This window comes from Periplaneta americana, chromosome 1 (assembly GCF_040183065.1).
Source record: "Periplaneta americana isolate PAMFEO1 chromosome 1, P.americana_PAMFEO1_priV1, whole genome shotgun sequence".
Classification (NCBI taxonomy): domain Eukaryota; kingdom Metazoa; phylum Arthropoda; class Insecta; order Blattodea; family Blattidae; genus Periplaneta; species Periplaneta americana.
Genome location: NC_091117.1, coordinates 55,401,163 through 55,423,137, shown reverse-complemented (window position 1 = coordinate 55,423,137; position 21,975 = coordinate 55,401,163). Strand labels below are relative to the sequence as shown.

Genomic DNA, 21,975 nt, shown 5'->3' with positions numbered 1-21,975 from the left:
AAATTTAACCTATAGATTACCTTCCGGACTCCCAGATAGGGTTCGGTAGTAAGATGCTTGTTCATTTCAAGACGAACGACTACTTAAATATAAAAGAAACCAATTCAGTGAACACCTTGCATGCATTCGTAAATCATGTCCTCCCAGACATTACTTATCCAAACACCCACATACTTGCCTACACGTACGCACTGGAACATCCCATTCATACATTGCCTACTCAGTCAGGCTTATATACATCCGCCCATCCCTACTTCCTAACTTCAAGCCGTCTTCATAAATTTTGTAGCTGCAGTGAAGAAAATATTTCAAAATATCATTCGCAGAAAATTTACTATTACAATATGACAACGAAGAATTGTTCATATTGATAGGGATGTCTACAAATTATTGAAGCGGTTTCATGTTTTTTAGTGGTCGTACTATTAGAGATATGGTGATCGCGTTTAGTTTGTAAATAAATATTCCTCAAAGTGTTTGTTTGAATTGCCCGGCAAGCCATGTTTCAGCCTGCAGCCGTGAGAGAGCTACAGTTGTAAGATGGCGACAAACAGTGAGAAAGCATATGAAGAGTTCGCGGGAAAAACGATGAATGTTACATTTCTGTTAAGGATTAGATAATGATCTAATTGAGTCTATAACTGCAAGATGTAGTGCTGTTTCTATAGAAAATAAAGGAAAGGATTACTGTATTCGTGGTGATAATTCTCCTTTTTACCATTTTTCATAAGAACAACATTAAATTTCGTAGTGCTCCATTGAATTAGATAATGACATCAACCTTAACAAAATTTTGACATTCATAGTTTTTCCCGAGAACTCTTCATATGCTATCTTCGAATTTCATTCAATCTGTCACAATGGTTTGGCAATACTTTAGAACTAAATTTCATTAAAATCCGCACAGTGCCAACTCCATTCAGCGAAGATATGAACAGGGAAATCAATTGGTCGTCCTTCTGTACTTCATACACCAAGTTGCGAAATCGATGGATTGGTTGTATCGGGAATGATCACGAACTACTGCCATGGTCTCCACGTTCTCCCGACTTAACCCCGTGTTACTTTTTGCATGGGATATGTAATGGATTCAGTGTTTGTGCCACCATTACCGACTGATCTGCCAGAACCCCGAGCTTGCATTATTAATGTTTTTGCTCAACTTGATAGAAACATGCTACATCGAGTGTGAGACGAACTTTATTACAAAGTTCATGCAGAGTCACTAGTAACATGTCAAAAATTGTTCCGTACCGTTTATTGGTCAAAAGTGGTATGACGTAGTATAAGTGTAATAGTCAGTATAATTTTACCTATACATTCAAATATAGGCGGAGTTATGGGGGGAGGCATGGGGGGCACTGCCCCCCCCCAAACTCGTCTCAATTCTTTTTTTTTCTATTAATATTGAATTCAAAAGATCTGTTTTGCTTTCGTTTATGATTAAGTTTCTATGCTTAAATTGTTGAATTAATGTCTTCAGATCATGTGTCTGGACTATAACATTTATTTTAAGCTTCTGAATGAATAAGAATTTCTATACTTAATTTGAGCAGTGATCGCCAAAAGCTGTGTCGTGACACATGCCCCTGACTCTACTCAAGTATGGCATCATACCCCACCCTCTTCTTTTCCATGCATTGTCATTCACTGCAATACCTGAGGATATATCCACTCCACACCTCTCTATAATAGTGGTGTGCGGGTTGTCTATAAATTACGTCACCATTTCGTGGTGTTTGGCAACCATTGCATTTGAGGAATAAAAGCACAGTAATGTTTCTTTTATAACAGCCTGTACTCATGTGTTAGAAGTCTGCAGGTGTTCAGGCCGCCACTTGGAGAAATATTGCACAATAATGCAGAAAAAAGAAAAGTAATCTCAATATAACGCGTAAACTTAAAGACGAGATTAAATAAAATAATTAGAGTTTATATTTCATATGATATCTTCAGGAAGTTAAACTTCATATAAAAAGTTTCCCTTAGCACTGTTACTTAGTTTTATTGCTGTATACATGTGTTTCTGTGCGAGAGAGAGAAAAAGAGGGAGATTATTTTAAGTTACACCCTATTATAATTTGTATTAGACCTACAGTTCAAGCCCTATACAACTCTGCCCGAAACAACGCGGATGTGGATGTAACACTGTAAGAAACATGCCCCCATAAATACCTTTATGCTCGGCCATGCCGAAATGTAGTAATTATACACCTGGCAGTAGCCCTTTAATGCACCTCATTAAAGTACACCTATTCATTATAATTCAGTTGTTCAGCCAATGAGCAATCACCATTGTACCATTAGAAAACCGCAATTATCGATTATTCTCGGATATGCAATCGAAAGACAATTAGCGAAAAGTCACGGAGGCTGGAAATCCAATACTGTCGCAGAAGGTTATGTTCTGTTACTATAATAATTAGCGTTAATTGTAAATAATATTCAAATAAATTCAATTTGTCATCTCGTTTTTCAATTCTAAATCAATTTCCAGGTTATATCAAGACTAATGTTCATGTTATTATCTAGATTATATCAAGGTCAATGACATTCGTGCCTCGGAAAAAATCAATACTTTCGCGTCTGCGCACATCTCACAATTCAGGTCAGTTCCGCTCATCACTTACATAACCATAATATGAATACTTATGAATAATTTCAAGTTAGAAATATGGTCGAGCATAAAAAGTCGTATGAAACTTGCCTATAATGGTAATTAAGATGCTCGTATGAAAATTATGAAACTCGCTTGCGCTCGTTTCATAAACAAACATACTCGCGTCTTAATTACTACCAATTATTATTATTATTATTATTATTATTATTATTATTATTATCATTATTATTATTATAACTATTTCTTACGAGTGTCTATTATTGTCACACTAACATTAGTTATCCAATTTTCATTATTTACTTTCATGTTGTTTTATGATATAGATATTAATGTAATAACTATGTAAGCAAATGTATTTAATTAAAATTAGATTCTGGCTGGGCGGAAAAGAAGGCCTACTGGCCTTAGCTCTGCCAGATTAAATAAATAAATTATTATTATTATTATTATTATTATTATTATTATTATTATTATTATTATTATAGGCTCGTTGCATAATATACTATTATTAAATGATCATATTCCGATATACTGTACCACGGTCAAGCTATAACGGGAGGATAAGGTAAATGATGTCCCTCACAACCCCGTTATATGGAGATGCTATGGTTTTGCTTTGCCCTCCCCCCCAAGGAAACTATTCTCTCTACGCCTATGCAGTCAAATGATCTAGCTAAATCACGAAATATTCTTCAAACATGCAATTTTGAATTTAAATAATTCAGTACCGTACTACACCACCGATCTAAAATCTGCAAGAATCGAAACCATGAGCTCCCTTTCCACACATCTTAGTATCCATGCCTTCATAGTTGCGTTCGCCACATCTGTAGCAACTTACACTCACAAAAAGTTTGATTAATTATCATTGTCTACTTGAGAAGTCATTACATACAAAGATCTGGTTGAAAATAAACGCGGAACTCGGCATGTTCTTAAAGCAACACACTCGGTTATATTTAAGAGGCTGTTTAGCTGTCAGAAAGCAGCCTGCAAACATGTTGGTTTGTGAGATATGAACAGAAACTTCACCTGTTTCAGCATGGCTGCTCTACAACAAGATCTCTCCGCTGAAGGAACACATTAAAATAACTTCAAACCATTAACGCGATGGTTTTATCGAGCCATTATTAAATGCCTTCCTCTTCCAGGAATTTGACTGGGAACTCTCTGTCTTGTACCTTGTTCGGGAGATTGCTTCGTGCTATTGTCGATGTGTTTATGAGAAATATGGAGCGACTTATATAGCATGTCGTTCATCTACCACACCACGAAGAGTGGTATTGTTGCTTCAGATATGTTGAGACACTTAATAATGGAAATACAAGGACGAAATTAATGTACACTATCATTAACCTTTGAAAGGAACGTTTTAATGGATTTCCTTTAGTGTAAGATTTGCTATTATATTATGAAATAAATTTACTTCTAGCATATTTGTATTAGAAGAACATTTCTTTGTCATCAAATGGGAAAGGGATAAGAGGGAACCATTATTTCCGACCTTGATAATATTATGGATCCCTTGCAAGTAGCGATGAATATCCTATCCTCTCTTTCTCTTTCCTTCTCTGTCCCTCGTCATCTTCCATTCTTCATGTTCCTTCTTTTACTCTTACATTTCTATTTCTGTTTTAATGTCCTTCGTTTACACCAGTAGCGTCAGAGTTGTAAGCTCCGAAACCGGTTGTGGAGCTAAAGACGTCCAGTCGGAGCGTGAACTTGCTTATGTCTGTGGAAGCACCGGAGCACGCAACGAGTTATAGTGGAGCGCTCCAATCCGTTTAGGCTCTGTCTGACAACGCTGGTTTACACCATCACCATTACGATATTCACCAATACCACTCTCGCGATTCATTTCCATTTTCTGAACATAATTTGCCAAAAATAGAGTAACATTTAATTTTTTTTTTATTTTTATTCAATAAAAAAAATCCGTGGCGCTAAAGCCCATGAAGGACCAAGACTGACCAGCTGGCTGCTGGCCTCACGTCCACATGCCGAAGCAGAGGTGGACGATCATCCAACCGTATGCAGATATCGTGTGGTTAGCACGATGAACTCCCAGCCGTTATAGCTGGTTTGCGAAACCGGATTTTCGCTACCTATCGTAGCTCCCCAAGTGCATCACGATGCTGGGTGGGCACCGGTCCCATACACTGGCCGACATTTCATGAGAAAATTTCTTCCCCCAAGAGGACTCGAACCAGCGCGCATTCCGTAACGCGAGTTCTAGGCAGGATACCTTAGACCACGACGCCGGCGCGGGACTTTTTTTATTAAATAGCAAAGTTTCAAATACATCTTAAATCAGAGGGAAGGATTATTTTTGTAGAGTTAATATAGATAAACACTAAATTCTTTACAGGAAATTAAAGCTGATCTTTCCAAGTTTTAACAGTTTTTAGGTTAGGTTTCGAAAGATTGGAATGACGGAAACCGAAGATTCGACAAGCAACAATACAGTGGCGGTATTATCTCGAATTAGTGGAGTGGTGTTTGAAATTGAAATGCTCATTGAATATTATATAACCTACGAAAGAATCGGTTGATTGGGCCTATTAATATGGTTTGTGAACATTTTGCTTAACTTCTTACAATAACAGAGAAACGAGAACAATCATAGTGTCAAGCTTGTAAGAGAGAAAAAAAATCATTATACTGGAGGGAGGGTTAAATGAATTAAGATTGTTATACTAGATTTCAAAAAGGCATATGACTCGGTTAAGAGAGAAGTTTTATGTGATATTCTTATTGAATTCGGTATTTCCAAGAAAGTTCGATTAATTAAGATGTGTCTCAGTGAAACGTACAGAAGAGTTCGTATAGGTCAGTTTCTGTCAGATGCGTTTCCAATTCACTGTGGGCTAAAGCAAGGAGATGCACTATCACCTTTACTTTTTAACTTTGCTCTAGAAGTCTAGAGTATGCCATTAAGAAAGTCCAGGGTAACAGAGAGGGTTTCGAATTGAACGGGTTACACCAGCTGCTTGTCTATGCGGATGACGTGAGTATGTTAGGAGAAAATACACAAACGATTAGGGAAAACACGGGAATTTTACTTGAAGCAAGTAAAGAGATAGGTTTGGAAGTAAATCCCGAAAAGACAAAGTATATGATTATGTCTTGTGACGAGAATATTGTACGAAATGGAAATATAAAAATTGGAAATTTATCTTTTGAAGAGGTGGGGAAGTTCAAATATCTTGGAGCAACAGTAACAAATATAAATGATACTCGGGAGGAAATTAAACACAGAATAAATGTGGGAAATGCCTGTTATTATTCGGTTGAGAAGCTTTTATCATCCAGTCTGCTGTCAAAAAATCTGAAAGTTAGAATTTATAAAACAGTTATGTTACCGGTTGTTCTTTATGGATGTGAAACTTGGACTCTCACTTTGAGAGAGGAACAGAAATTAAGGTTGTTTGAGAATAAGGTGCTTAGGAAAATATTTGGGGCTAAGAGGGATGAAGTTACAGGAGAATGGAGAAAGTTACACAACACAGAACTGGACGCATTGTATTCTTCACCTGACATTAAATCCAGACGTTTGAGATGGGCAGAGCATGTAGCACGTAAGGGAGAATCCAGAAATGCATATAAAGTGTTAGTTGGGAGGCCGGAGGGAAAAAGACCTTTAGGGAGGCCGACACGTAGATGGGAGGATGATATTAAAATGGATTTGAGGGAGGTGGGATATGATGATAGAGAATGGATTGATCTTGCTCAGGATAGGGACCAATGGCGGGCTTATGTGAGGGCGGCAATGAACCTCCGGGTTCCTTAAAAGCCAGTAAGTAAGTAATACTAAGAGCCTACGATCAGACTTATAAAAATAATTATATTGATTTAGAGAAAGAAAATACATTTTAATTGTCACAGAATACCTCATAACAGTAAATGAACACTTTCTGAATCAATATAACAACATAAATACTTTTGACCAGCTACATAAGGCAAATACCCCACTTTGCGTCGTTGATCACTCTACATGTACCCTTCCGATATAACGCGGATAAGCTGTAATGCTATGGGTGTAATGTGTCCAACAGCCGCGTTATATCCGGTTTTTACTGTATTAAATTAAACTTCCTTTTTCTTTGTTCTTTTTCTAGGGGCCTGTTTGCGTCAGTGCGTTGCTGCAGATCAAGAGACACGGGCCAGCAATTCGCAGCCAAATTCTCGAGCAGGGCTCGTTATGGAGAAGACTGTAGTGCAGAAATTCATCACGAGATAGCACTTCTGTCGCTATGTTCTCCATCCTCTCGCGTCATCCGCCTTCATGATGTATTCGAAACAGCAACAGAAGTTATCCTTGTCCTCGAATTGTAAGTATAACTTCATTGAGATCTTTTTCTTCTAATTCATCTCGCATGATCTCGTCCTCCAATAACATGCCACAGAATATCTGCCTTCTATGTTGTGAAAAAGAGTCTGTCTGTCTGTTACTGAGGCAGGAAGTATTTTGGTCATCGTCATCACTAGAGCCCGAATTTTTTTTTATTTTATTGGGTTATTTTACGACGCTGTATCAACATCTAGGTTATTTAGCATCTGAATGATATGAAGGTGATAATGCCGGTGAAATGAGTCCGGGGTCCAGCACCGAAAGTTTCCCAGCATTTGCTCGTATTGGGTTGAGGGAAAACCCCGAAAAAACCTAAACCAGGTAACTTGCCCCGACCGGGATTCGAACCCGGGCCACCTGGTTTCGCAGCCAGACGCGCTGACCGTTACTCCAAGGCGTGGACAGCCCGAATTTCCATGCACTGTCAAATCTTAAATCATGCATGCATTTATGCAGTATCATATGAAGAGTCCACTGCAAAAATGATGGATGTCACTTTTATGTCGAAAATGAACCAAGACTGTCAATGCATAGCTTAAGTCGCTTAAGACATATAGAATGTACATAGAGAGTTATATGGCATTAACACTGATAGTCATTGTCCAGTAATGATCGGAAAATCACAGTTAAGCTTTGAGTGCTAAGCATTTCAAACTTTCAATTGCTTCTCCTGCAAAATGTATTCCAAATGACATCCATCATTCTTGCAGTGGACTCTTCATATGACAAAACACGCACAATGAAGCGAAGAAACGGTAAAAATATGCGTTTCAGGCTGTTTCGGTTCATCTTTCTTGGGTCACATTTCATTTTTGGTACTAGGTCATTTAGGTAAATAAGCCATTTTGGTCCCCGAAATTTTTGGTACAGCATTTTTGGTAATATACCATTTCCATACCACGAATTTTTTGGTACAGCACTTCGGTCACTTGGGTCACTTTATCATTTTTGTCATTGTTTTGTTCCAGTCATGTTGCTTGGTCATTGATTATGAAATAAATTTAATTTATGTTACATTTCCTAGAAAGGGGAAAAAAATGTCAAAATGCAATAAAATGTCTGAATAGAAGTAAAATCATTTCCTAGCAACGGATAAAACTATTTGCAAAGAAAAATGAGGCCTCTCCTGAACAAAACATACATCAAGAACCAGGAGCAAATCGTGTCTATTGTGGAAAGGTACGAGGACTACAAGACTAGAGGGCAGTTTGATGTTTATTTAAGGACACTGACCTACAAACTGAAGATCAACCCCAGTCAGCGTGCGGCTGATAGGGGTAGTTAAGAGGAAGAAACGGAATAGTACCCACTCATACAGTAAATTCCTGTGCAATTGCTTACAATAAAAATTATTATTCCTTCCATTTCATTATATTTTGAAGGTATAATGACAGAAGTAGGTACCAATATGCCATAATTACCCAAAAAAGTCATTACCAATATGCAGCGACCCAAAGATACCAATGATCGAAAAAGCGTGGCCCAAGTGTCAGGTATCCATATATCTGTTACCTATCTGTCTGTTTACCGAAAACGTGAGGCCGAAACAGCTGTTATCAAAATATGCACTATTAAAATTGAGTTCTACATTATGTTATAGCTTATTTTTATTATCTTTTGCAACAATGTACGACTAATTTCTCAAATTTTTCGTCACTTAAGCTCATGTGTTTACCTAAAGCACGTTCTTGACCACAGAAAATAATCTTTGTACGACACAAGAAGTGACAGACACATACTTAAGTGAAGAAATTTGGGACAAAGTGAGGTCGAATTTCAAGTCTTTTGCACGACGATAACCCATCGGAATTCGAATCCGCGAACCTTGGGACTGTGGTGGTGGTGGTGGTGGTGGTGAAGACAGCGATGACGACGAACACTACTACCGGTACTAACGAAATCCCAGAGCCAGGGAAATTTTTTTGTTTAGAAATACTCTACTGCTAACGAACAGACATATCGACGAACGAAAAGAAATAATATTGCTCTGAAAGACGACTGATTTATTGTTTGTGTCGGCAGTGCCCCGGGAGGCGACTTGCAGACCATCATCGACGACAACTTGGTGCCGTTTGAAGCGGATGTGGTGAAGTTTGTGCGCCAGCTTGTTGAGGGCCTGGCCTACCTGCATGAGAGGAAGATCGCCCATCTCGATATCAAGGTAAGTGACACACGGGGATGACGTCTTGTTGGCACTTATCTTCATCCCATACTGCTCACAGCCGTCATTTAGCTCCAGTAGCATATCCCTTAGTATCTTATCCTCTTCTGCTAACAACGCCATATCATCAGCAAATCTTACGCACTTTATTTTTCTTCCTCCGACTATCACCCCTCCCATGTTCTGAAAATAGTTCTTCACTAAATCCTCCAAGCAGACTTTGAACAGAGTTGGTGATAAAGACATCCTTGACGTACTCCTCTCCTTATTTCATTTCCTTCTGACATTTCTTCTGCTATACTGACACTGATTTATTGTTTCAAAAAAGATTACTGAACAGTCTTCTCTCTTTATAATCCACACCAATTTTGTTCAGGATCATCCAGACCTGTGGAATAATGGTTACCGCGTCTGATCGCGAAACCAGGTGGCCGAAGTTCGAATCCCGATCGGGGCAAGTCACCTGGTTGAGATTTTCTCCGGTGTTTTCCCTCAACCTGATATGAGCAAATGTTGGGTAACTATCGGTGCTAGATCCCCGGACTCGTCTCTCCGGCATTATCCCCATTTCACTCAGACGCTAAACAACCTGAGATGTTGATTCAGAGTAGTAAAATAACCCACTAAAAATCTTCAGGTTCCCCATCAGTTTATTCCAATCCACTCTGCCAAAAGCCTTTTCTAGGTCAAGATTCAAATGTAAATTACAAAACTGCAGCAAGGAAACCAGAGACTTTCATATGAGGGGAGAGAAAGTAAAAAAGTAGAAGAATGGTGAAATAATTAAAGGAAAATAATATAAGGCAGGGATGCAGAACTGCCGAGAGAGGGGTGGAAAGCTTGGGGAAAGTGTTGGTTTCCCGTCCCCAATCCACCGGCGTTGAATGATGTATGTGGCCCGTACGCAATCACATAAGACAGACACTGAATACAAATCCCCTCCCCTACCAAGTCAATAACGCGGGGATGGAAGGAAGGCGTGAGTGACGTATCCGATGACTGACGCAATGCCACAATTGTCGCCCAGTTTTCCAAGCCTGGTATAAGGTGAAACTGTTGGAAAAGAACAAAAGATGAAATATTGTAAAGTAATGTACGAAAGTAAGAAAAGTAAAAAGAGAAAACGAAAAGAGAAATGAGAGATATAGGGGGTGAGGTAGACAGGTAGAAAAAAGAATAAAGTAAGCAGGAAGAAAGAAAGAAAAATTATTAACGTCGAGCGTTGGAATCAATCATTGACTGGATCGCAATCCATTAAAAAACCGATGTTGAATCGAGGCGATGAGAAGTAGTGGAAGAGACAATGAGTCTTCCAGCAGGATGGAAGTGGAACAGCCAAATATGCAGTCTGTACGGAGCAACTTTCCAAATATGCAGAGACCTCTATGTGGCGGGCCGCAGAGGTATTAATCACCTTGCGGTGCGTTACTGGTTCAGTGATGGATTACGTCGCCACCTTCATTAGCGAGAAGTGGAGTCCGTTAGGCCGCTCCGCCAATCTAGAGCCCATAAAGCACAGCGCACTGTTTAAACAGAACCAGATGTCTCTGAATCCGAGACACTCAGTGGAAGATTATCTGTATTCTCTCAGTGTCGTTATTTTTAACATCTCTTTTAATAGAGGCGAAATTGAGTGAAGTGAAAAGTCTTCGACGTTTCGATTCGTTTTAAGACTGAATTAAATTAAACTAGTGGCTTGTGCAGCAAATGCTGCAAACTAAATTCATTAGATGTTCAAATAGAATTTTTTCAGATTTATTTTCAATGAAGAATACCAGATATTTTGAAAGTTATTTGCTTCCATAATAATGAAACATACTCTAATGTTTTCATGCCAAATACTTTTTCTTGAACCTATCCATCTTCAGTTTTTGAGTTTCAACGCGAAAACGCAAATAACAATGTCAGGACGATCAGTGTGTTTTTCATATGGGAGTAAAGCAATAGCTATTTCAAATCATTGTGGATTGTAGGTGAAAATTAAAAGAAATGAGGTTTGCTATGCTTTCAAACAATAGAATAGCATCTTGGTACAGCTGCTGCATGTGATTCAAGACGGCGCCCATGCCGTCGGATCCCGGCCACTTAGTAACTCGTAATGAGTGCACCTCTGTACATAGTGTGTTGGACATTGTGCCACTGTCACATATTCTGTGACACAGTACATGAGGGTAGGCCACCAAAGGGAAAACTGAGAGGTAGAACTTAAACTGAGGGGAATCGATCCGGCATCGGAACTGGAATCCGGTGTGGCTTAGTGGATAAAGCGTCAGCACATAGAGCTGAAAGCCCGGGTTCGAGTCCTGGTGCCGGAGAGAATTTTTCTCTGCTCTATCCATTCTCCATCATAGTAACTTTTTGTTCTAAAGTTGGCTTCCTGAAGTTACTAGAGGAATGTAGCGGAGGAGAATTTTAATTTACATAAAATATTCATTTTACTTTCAAATTAATTTTTCCGTAAGTTTATTTTTCCTGATTCAACACCAACTTCTTTATGCCAAATATTAATCAATCTGGATGAAATTTTTACTACAAGTATTTATGAGGTAGCTGCATGTTTTATGCATTTATTTTGTGAGAAATGCTGCTAGTTTATTTTATTAATTTTTTTTCTTGATTTATAGGAAAAATAACATTTTAAAAATTTCAAAAAAAATGTTGAAGGTGAATAAATTAGATATTTCATAAAATGAATGCATTGAAATGTTTCCCTATGTCTTGTGAATTTAACCAAGAAAAAGAAAAAGAATCTTAAAAATTGTGATCTTCTACTAAAACTTGGGTTTCAAAATACTTCCAAGAAGAATTAAAAATATATAAAAAATAAAGAGGCAAAAACATTTGGAAGTTCAAAATTTGGATTTTGTTAGTTCTTTACATAGTAAACATCTCTCAAAATTCGGTTGAAAAAAAATGTTTAGGAAAAAAGTTGTTATTTTTAGTGGAGTGTCCCCTTAAAAATTTCATATGGTTGTGAAATGACCAGTAAATTGTCTGTAACCGTTCAATTCCATTTTACTATTATATAACTAAACCTATTTTTTTCCCCTCTACTTGTACATCATTTCCACAGATTAGATATTGTTTTCTCTTACCTACTGCCCCCTCGCTTTACCCCACTAACTCGATTAGCACTCTCTATTCTTCTCCTTCTTCACCCCGCACTTATTTTTCCTCACTATGTTCTTTCATTGATTCAACATTCTTCTGCCTTCCAACTCCAAGATCTCCACAGCTGTCATTTGATACTGTGCCGATCCCTCCACTTTTCTGCATCCTCACACTTCTGAAATGGCGTAACTTAATATAATAACGAGAATTCGAAGGACCTAATTTTTATATGTCATGCTTTGTCACGGCATAATTTTACTGTTTGCTTGTAATCCGGTTATAGTGGTGACGATGATGATGATCATATAGTTTTAATTATATTATGAAAAGGTGAGTGAATGTTTACTAATATGAGCACTGTATCCTCAAAATCTCCACTATTTATTCATTAAAATACAATACCAGTTACCTCTCTAGAAAAATCCACAAGCAAAGCTTTGAAGTGTTAATGACGCCTGTGTAAAGATTTAACTGCACTTACTAGTTAAGTTTAATCTTATAATACAATGAAATCACTGATACAAAAAGGATTATATCTATCTACCCAATATATACAAGGCTTGTTTGTACGACCCTGACTTTCCTCTGGAGTATAATTGATTGTTTAAACCTGAAAGCTTAAGTGGCTCTGATAGCAAGTTGCTTCCAAATTTGAATTTTTTTTTCCACATAGCCACCAGGCGTGTTGTTTATCCAGCACCAAGCGTGATTGATTCGGTTTGTTCTGCTATAATTGCGCTATTTGGTTGCTGATGGTGCCACGTGATTGGACCCTCACATGGGAGAAAGAAAGAGCTATATCTAAGTTTCTAGCAAAGTTGATCGGGCCTGGACTCGCCTGGTTCCTAACAGGCTCTTAAGTTCTGATGGAGATTGGAATGGTTAAAACGAACTGTTGCAAGTGTCTAAAGATGCATGGATGTTGGCATACAGGTATATATGACTTCGCCTTATTCTCCTTGTCTTTGTCTTGTTCTCATATTCCCCATGATCTCCTCGTTTTCCCCTATTCTTCTTGTCTTCGTCTTGTTCTCCTTGTCTCCATCTTGTTCTCCTTCTATTTCCCTATTCTCTTTGTGTTCGCCTTGTTTCCCTTGTCTTATATTTCTCTATCCTCCTTATAAACCCCTGACCTTCTTATATTTCTTTATACTCCCAATATTTCCTGTCGTCCTTATATTTCCCTGTCCTCCTTACATTTCCCTGTCCTCCTTATATTTCCTTGTCCTTATATTTTTTATTCTCCTTATATTCCCTTATTCTTCTTATATTTCCCTATCCTCCTTATATTTACCTGTCCTTACATTTCTCTATCCTTCTTATATTCCCCTGTCATATTTCTCTACCCTCCTTATATTCCCCTCTCCTCATATTTCTCTACCCTCCTTATATTCCCCTGTCCTCCTTATATTTCTCTACCCTCCTTATATTCCCCTGTCCTCCTTATATTTCTCTACCCTCCTTATATTCCCCTGTCCTCCTTATATTTCTCTACCCTACTTATATTCCCCTGTCCTCCTTATATTTCTCTACCCTCCTTATATTCCCCTGTCCTCATATTTCATTACCCTCCTTATATTCCCCTGTCCTTTTTATATTTCTCTATCCTCCTTATATTTCTCTGCTCTCCTTATATTCCCCTGTCCTCATATTTCTCTACCCTCCTTATATTCCCTGTCCTTTTTATATTTCTCTATCCTCATTATATTTCTCTACCCTCCTTATATTCCCCTGTCCTATTTATATTTCTCTATCCTCTTTATATTTCTCTACCCTCCTTATATTCCCCTGTCCTCCTTATATTTCTCTACCCTCCTTATATTCCCCTGTCCTTTTTATATTTCTCTATCCTCCTTATATTTATCTACCCTTCTTATATTCCCCTGTCCTCCTTATATTTCTCTACCCTCCTTATATTCCCCTGTCCTCATATTTCTCTACCCTCCTTATATTCCCCTGTCCTTTTTATATTTCTCTATCCTCCTTATATTTCTCTATCCTTCTTATATTCCCCTGTCCTCCTTATATTTCTCTACCCTCCTTATATTCCCCTGTCCTGATATTTCTCTACCCTTTTTATATTCCCCTGTCCTCCTTATATTTCTCTACCCTCCTTATATTCCCCTGTCCTTTTTATATTTCTCTATCCTCCTTATATTTCTCTACCCTCCTTATATTCCCCTGTCCTTATATTTCTCTACCCTCCTTATATTCCCCTGTCCTTATATTTCTCTACCCTCCTTATATTCCCCTGTCCTTTTTATATTTCTCTATCCTCCTTATATTTTTCTACCCTCCTTATATTCTCCTGTCCTCCTTATATTTCTCTACCCTCTTTATATTCCCCTGTCCTTTTTATATTTCTCTATCCTCCTTATATTTCTCTACCCTCCTTATATTCCCCTGTCCTCCTTATATTTCTCTACCCTCCTTATATTCCCCTGTCCTTTTTATATTTCTCTATCCTCCTTATATTTCTCTATCCTCCTCATATTCCTCTGTTCCCCGTATATTTCTTTATTCTCCTTATATTCCTCTGCCCCCTTCCCTTGCCCCCCTTATTTTTGCCTAGGTCGACCTGGTTGGCGAGTTGGTATAACGCTGGCCTTCTGTGCCTAAGGTTGCGGGTTCGATCCCGGGCCAGGTCGATGGCATTTAAGTAAGCTTAAATGCGACAGGCTTATGTCAGTAGATTTACTGGCATGTAAAAGAACTCCTGCGGGACAAAATTCCGGCACATCCGGCGACGCTGATATAATCTCTGCAGTTGCGAGCGTCGTTAAATAAAACATAACATTTTTAACATTTTTTCTTTGCCTAGTTTCCATGTTTCCCCGTGTTCTCTTTGTCTTTCCCTTTTTCTCCTCGTTTTATCCTATTCCTCTTGTTCTTCTTGTGTTCCCCTTGTCCTCCTTGTCTTCTTCCAGTTCTCGTTGTGTTCCTCCCATTTCCGTTGTGTTCCTCTCTTTTTCGTTGTGTTCCCCCCGTTTCCGTTGTGTTCCTCCCGTTTCCGTTGTGTTCCTCTCTTTTTCGTTGTGTTCCCCCGTTTTCGTTGTGTTCGTCTCTTTTTCGTTGTGTTCCTCCCGTTTCCGTTGTGTTCCTCTCTTTTTCGTTGTGTTTCCCCCCGTTTCCGTTGTGTTCCCCCGTTTCCGTTGTGTTCCTCTCTTTTTCGTTGTGTTTCCCCCCGTTTCCGTTGTGTTCCCCCGTTTCCGTTGTGTTCCTCTCTTTTTCGTTGTGTTCCTCCCGTTTCCGTTGTGTTCCTCTCTTTTTCGTTGTGTTCCTCCCGTTTCCGTCGTGTTCCTCTCTTTTTCGTTGTGTTCCTCCCGTTTCCGTCGTGTTCCTCTCTTTTTCGTTGTGTTCCTCCCGTTTCCGTTGTGTTCCTCCCGTTTCAGTTGTGTGTTGCTCTCTTTTTCGTTGTGTTCCTCCCGTTTCCGTTGTGTTCCTCTCTTTTTCGTTGTGTTCCTCCCGTTTCCGTTGTGTTCCTCTCTTTTTCGTTGTGTTCCTCCCGTTTCCGTTGTGTTCCTCTCTTTTTCGTTGTGTACCCCCCGTTTCCGTTGGTTTCCCCCTGTCCACTTTTGTGTTCCCCTGTTACCCTTACGTTCCCTCTGCTTTCTTTGTGCTCCTCTGTTCTCCTTGCGTTCCCTGCTTCCCTTGTGTTCCCCCTCTTCACCTTGTGTTCCCCTTTTCTATTTGTGTTCCTCCCGTTCTCCTCGTCTTACCCTTGTTCGCCTTGTTTTACCATTGTTTTCCTTGTCTTACCCTTATTTTCTTGTCTTACTCTTGTTCTCCTTGACCTATCCTTATTCTTCTTGTTTTACCCTTGTTCTTGTCTTACTCTTGTTCTCCTTGTCTTATCCTTGTTCTCCTTGTCTCATCCTTCTATTCCTTGTCTCATCCTTGTCCTCCTTGTCTCACCCTTGTTCTCCTTGTATTCCCCTTTTCTCTTTGTATTTCCCTTATTATAATTATTTTTTTATCCTTGTATTCTGCTTGTTCTTCTTGTATACTCCTTATTTCCTTTCTCGTACCATCCATACGTAGGCCTAGTTCTAAGTAAAGGCACGTAGCATAGTATACAGCTAGGCACCTGTCGACAGGTGATTGCACCCACATATAGTTCTACGTTAAGCTAACCTATGAAGCATAGTAGAGTTTTATCACACATCGATTTTTAATTCGTTTGTTCAAAACGACGCGTAAATAGATTTAATTGGCCGCAAAGACTTAGTATCTCAGCGAAACGAATCCGAGTATTCGCCATTGGATTTCGAGGCATTCGCCTACATTTGAGGTAAATCTCCAAAGAAATCTAACCAGATAATATGCACAAGAGGGATTCTAATCTTCTGCCGGACAAAACACAGTTCCGTTATTTACTCGTACACCGAGTCTGTGACCTTTTATATCACATCTTCTCTTTAAATATCTGGTATTCCTAATTTTTTTATTATCGGCACAAATACCAGCCCAATCGATACTACCGTAACGAGCTGTTGCCGCGACCACATTCACTACCCGGTGGATGAACTGCAAGTCGAGGAACGCTCCATGGGTCAGCTTCCCGGTAGCCGCCTCGAGTAGGCAGCGGAACTGCAGCTGTAATCACAGTCTGCACATGATGTACGGCGCAGCACCACTACAGCAATTGATGGCTCTATATATAACCAACTAGAGTAGTTATCATCGGGTTGGAGGAATTACGAGCCCTTCAAGTTCGATTACCCTGCGAGGAGAAGGGCGTGCCTGAGCATACGGACGGATAAACGTAATCTGAGATTGTAAATGCGTGTTGCTTTTTGTTGTGTGACGAATGGCTCCCATCAACATCTCGAATCTGCAATGAATAACTGTAGTAAGGCGTGAAACAAATGATATTCATCCTTCAGTGTTTGACTTTGTCATTTGTGAACATTACATGAATCAAACAAGGTTATTTTTGTGGAGAATAGAAAATAACGATGCCGTAATGATGACACAGTACTGCCTCAAAAAAAGAACATATTTCGCACTAACTTATTTTTATCGTACTAATTGACTGAGTGGTCAAAAACTACTTATGGGTGATTCCATTGTTACGGGTGTGACGAATATTTAGTTATACTGACTTAAGATAATGTCAATTTCTTATCTTGTAGGCAGTTGAAAGAGTCATGATATATATCTCTAGTTACCTAGTTGTTGATCCATAATTAAGGCATTCAAAAGCAAAGTGATACAAGTGACTTTAGTAAAGTTTGAGACAAATGACTTTGAAGTTGAAAAGAAGATTTAAAAATCTGTTACAGGACTATGTTGCTGTAAATTTGCAGTTGTGTATGTTGGTACCTATATTTTTTAACTTCTAAATATAAATTATCTATTCTAAAACAGTTTAGATAAAATTGGGCCCTAAAGTCACTTGTATTATTTGGCACGTAAATATTTTTGTGGAGGAGTAATATGTGCAAGGGTTTTCAATATTTGTATATTATTTAAAAGAAGAACAAGAATATTGCTTACAACATTGAAAAATTCCTGTCGTAATAACATTTGAGCTTTGTTATTATCATATTATGACACAAAATGTGTCTATATAACCGAAAGAAGTGGGTTAAGAATAGTTTTAATTTTCAATGAAATTCAGCCTTAGTCACTTTCCATTACGTCAGTAGCCTCATCTGAATAAGTCACATCTCTCTCTGCTGCAACATCTTTTTGTTTCTGTCATGAAGTGCGAATATTCCTTTAATTTCCTCTTCCATGCCCTCTTTCACGCACTCTTCCACGTCCACGTCCTGCAGTCATTATAGGCCCCTCCTCATGCTTCAGGTCATCAAAGAAAGAGTGGTGTATGGGTGGGATAAATCTCTTTATTTTTTTTATTTTAATGGGTTATTTTACGACGCTGTAACACAATCTCAGGTTATTCAGTTATTTAGCGTCTGAATGAAATGAAGATGATAATGCCGGTGAAATGAGTCCAGCACCGAAAGTTACCCAACATTTGCTCGTATTGGGTTGAGGGAAAACCCCGGAAAAAACCTCAACCAGGTAACTTGCCCCGACCGGGATTCGAACCCGGGCCACCTGGTTTCGCGGCCAGACGCGCTGACCGTTACTCCACAGGTGTGGACTGAATTTCTTTAGCTCTTGCAAGTTGCTCCACTTAACCAAAGTTATCCTTATTGGATCACTTTATAGTTTGTCCAGCTCAATGTGTGCAGGCCTTCCACGAAGATGTTTCGAGAAGTCAGCGCTGTAATATATTACCTCACTCCATTATGGCAAATGAATTAGTCATAAATAGAAGAAACGCAACAACACTCTGTAAACAACGCACTTGTATTAGTTCGCCTCTCAGTCAAAACTCTGTATGCATTGTAATACAAGGGTTAGGCTAACAGGGAACAGCACTGACAAAGTGCACTTATAATAATAATAATAATAATAATAATAATAATAATAATAATAATAATAATGTTTTATTTTCGCTGGCAGAGTTAAGGCCATAAGGCCTTCTCTTCCACTCAACCAGCCTTAATCAATACAATACATAAATTTAAATTACAAATATTTACTCTACACTTAAAAGGTTCTCCAGCAATATTCTTCACTACACATTTATTTAAATTTAGATAAATCTATAAGGTAAAGTAGTAACTTAATTTATGAGCTAATTTAATTCAATGAATTATAATTAATTTAATATTTGAAATAGCTAGTAAACTTATATTACTTTTTCTCTGAACAGAAGTGACAATGAAGATTTAGAATATACACTTCTCACTTTTTTTTTAATGTTACTTGTATCACTTTGCTTCTGAGTGCCTCAGTTATGAAATCCATATATTTTGTCTAAGACAAAGGGGAGGGGGAAGACTAAATGGTACGGGTGACGAAATTCAGTAATTCTGCTAATTGCTAAATTCTAAAAGAGTAAGACTTTTTTTCTTTTGCATCTGTATAATTTTATTGAATTGGATTACCTTTTTCAAACTTGGATTTGCATTTGATCAAGTAATACAGAATATTTTTAACATGTTACGGGTGTGACAGAATAGTTAAAATATTAAATTTAAATTATTTTCTTCTTATTTTCTCCAAACTTTTAAAAATACAGCTAATTAAAGGTATAAAAGGCAACAAATTCAATCACAAAGTTTTGCTGTTTGCTTGTACCTGTCCTCGCCTGTTTATAACTCTTGGATATTTCACTTTAACAACAGAAGCTTTCTCCATTGATACATCTTACTTCTTTAGCAGATCCCTTAATTCCCACTATAGCCAACGTAGGAAACAAAACCACGATTAGAACGTTCAATCAATTAACAAAGTTTAACTGTGCTGTTTATGGTAACATGTAGATTTGTATTTTAAAATGCTATATATCGATGTCTCCTGGAATATGTTGCATATTTTATGAAACAAAAATAGACTTTTATGGAAAATAGATACAAGACCAATTTTATTGACATGGAATGGCCCTGATGCCAAATGGTGTATTGAGATTCATAATAATACTAAACGTTTGGGACTTGAATGTACAAAAGATGGAAAGAATTAGGCCTATTCTGATACAACAAAAACAATAATTAGCGGTCGATCTGCAATAGTAATGCTGAACGGAATTTTGTGCGGTAAACAAATATTTAAGGAAACTAAAACCCATGTTTATAAATTAATAGTAAGAAACAGAGATACTGTCTAACAAGTAATGTCGGTTTTGAAGTAACATTTTAGTTGTAGTGTGTTGTGACAAATTACTCTGATCTTCATAGTAAAGATCATCAGATTGTATGGTCTTGAGCCACCTTTCTGAGAGATCTCTTATTCCGCAAAGATACCAGTCTGTGAAGAATTCGGTGGTATCCATTTAAACGGCTTATAAGTTTTGGAACTATCTTCCATGCAGGAAGTGAGCCGTGAATAGAAGTAGACGATAATCTGAAAACGCAAGATCAGGGCTACATACCGGGTGTGGTAGCAATTCGATTACCGCCAATTCCTGGATTTTTTAAACGGTTGTTTGAGCAGTATGGGTATGATATGTCCTGTTGCAAGTGAATAATAATTTTATTTCGATTAACTAATGCCGGGTACCTCTCTCACACTATTTCGTGAACTCATTCTAGCTGTTGAGAATAGATACCCGCATCTATTGCATGTCCGTTGTGAACAAAATCCTAGTGAATTCCACTTTAAAAATTCCATCAGACATATAATATTACTTTGGGGCTGAACCGATTTTGTTTAACGACGACTTAGGTAGATCGAATCACTGTTTTGAGATGTGAGAATTGGAGTAATATACTCATTTTTTTATCAAATGTGACAATTCTTCTAATAAATCTATCATACATGAGAGTAGTGATAAACTGACAACAGATATCCACTCTGCGTTCAGCCTTTTCAGGTGTCAGTTCATGAAGTACAGATCTGTGAGTTCTCTATGATTTTGTAAGCGTCTTAATGTGACGATGTATTGTATCTTCTGAAGCACGGTCAAGTTTTTCTGACCAACTGCGAGTACTTTTTTCGTGCATTTTCTTCCAAAGCTCTCCTTGTATTCTCAATATTCCGTAATTTAGATCTTTCAGACGTTGTTGTAAATCATCAATGTCTTCTTCTCCATTACTAAAACGCTGGAACTGTTTTGGCTAGTTCATTTGTTAGATATTCTCTTCCTATTTCTCTTTATAAATACGTTACGGATAGACTGAACGTTTAATGCTATAAATTGACATAACGAATAAGTGTTTATCTCACATTACTCCAGTATCAATGCTCTCAGAAAGCAAAGCTAATGACTGCTGTTATTTTGGCATTCGTACTATCTTAGAATGTTTAGTTGAAGTCGCTTCAAAACAACGCAAGAGTGTCCATTCCAATAGGATGCGACAGCACACGCAGGAGCAAGGACCGACCTGAGGATGCGTATAAAATCCCCATCCATCATATCACGCGCTAATTGAAAAGCCGTGCTAGACCGGTCGAGCTCGCGAGTGTCTGAGGAATATCCAGCCCCAATGTTGAAACTCCTGTTATCTGTGCAGGCGTAGATCACGATCATCGTGGCCTAGGACGTCGTGGTTGCATTTTCGGAGCCAGCAAATGAATTTCTTTTGCCTTAGAGCAAACTGACCTCCATCAGTTATATAGGTAAAGAACCCTGATTAGTAGAGCTCAGGTTCTTTTTCATCATATTCTAAAGTTTTGTTCCTTATTGGATCTTGCATACTATTCCTCGGCAATCTTATGTCTACCATGCTGATCGTTAGATCTAAAGTTTGTGGGTTCAGTTCCGAAATATGGCGATAAATTTTAATAGACCTTAATCTAGCAGACAAAGCAGCGAACAATCGAGCTGACAAAGCAACACAGAAGCAGGCAAACAATGCGATGAACAAGCGAACAGACAATGTGAAAACAAGCAAACAGACAATGCGACGAACAAATCAGCAGGCAAAGCGACGAACAAGTCAGCAGGCAAAGCGACGAACAAGTCAGCAGGCAAAGCGAAGAACAAGTCAGCAGGCAAAGCGAAGAACAAGTCAGCAGGCAAAGCGAAGAACAAGTCAGCAGGCAAAGCGAAGAACAAGTCAGCAGGCAAAGCGAAGAACAAATCAGCAGGCAAAGCGAAGAACAAATCAGCAGGCAAAGCGAAGAACAAGTCAGCAGGCAAAGCGACGAACAAATCAGCAGGCAAAGCGACGAACAAATCAGCAGGCAAAGCGACGAACAAATCAGCAGGCA

General features: G+C 38.4%; 1 protein-coding gene across 1 annotated transcript in view; it reads left to right on the top strand.

Moving 5' to 3' along the window:
* LOC138696117 (uncharacterized) overlaps window positions 1-21,975 on the top strand; it is a 361,146-nt gene that overhangs the window by 287,344 nt on the left and 51,827 nt on the right. The window contains exons 3-4 of the mRNA XM_069820675.1: window positions 6,739-6,951; window positions 8,994-9,132. Coding sequence (XP_069676776.1) covers window positions 6,739-6,951; window positions 8,994-9,132 — 352 coding nt within the window. The remainder of the gene's footprint in view (window positions 1-6,738; window positions 6,952-8,993; window positions 9,133-21,975) is intronic.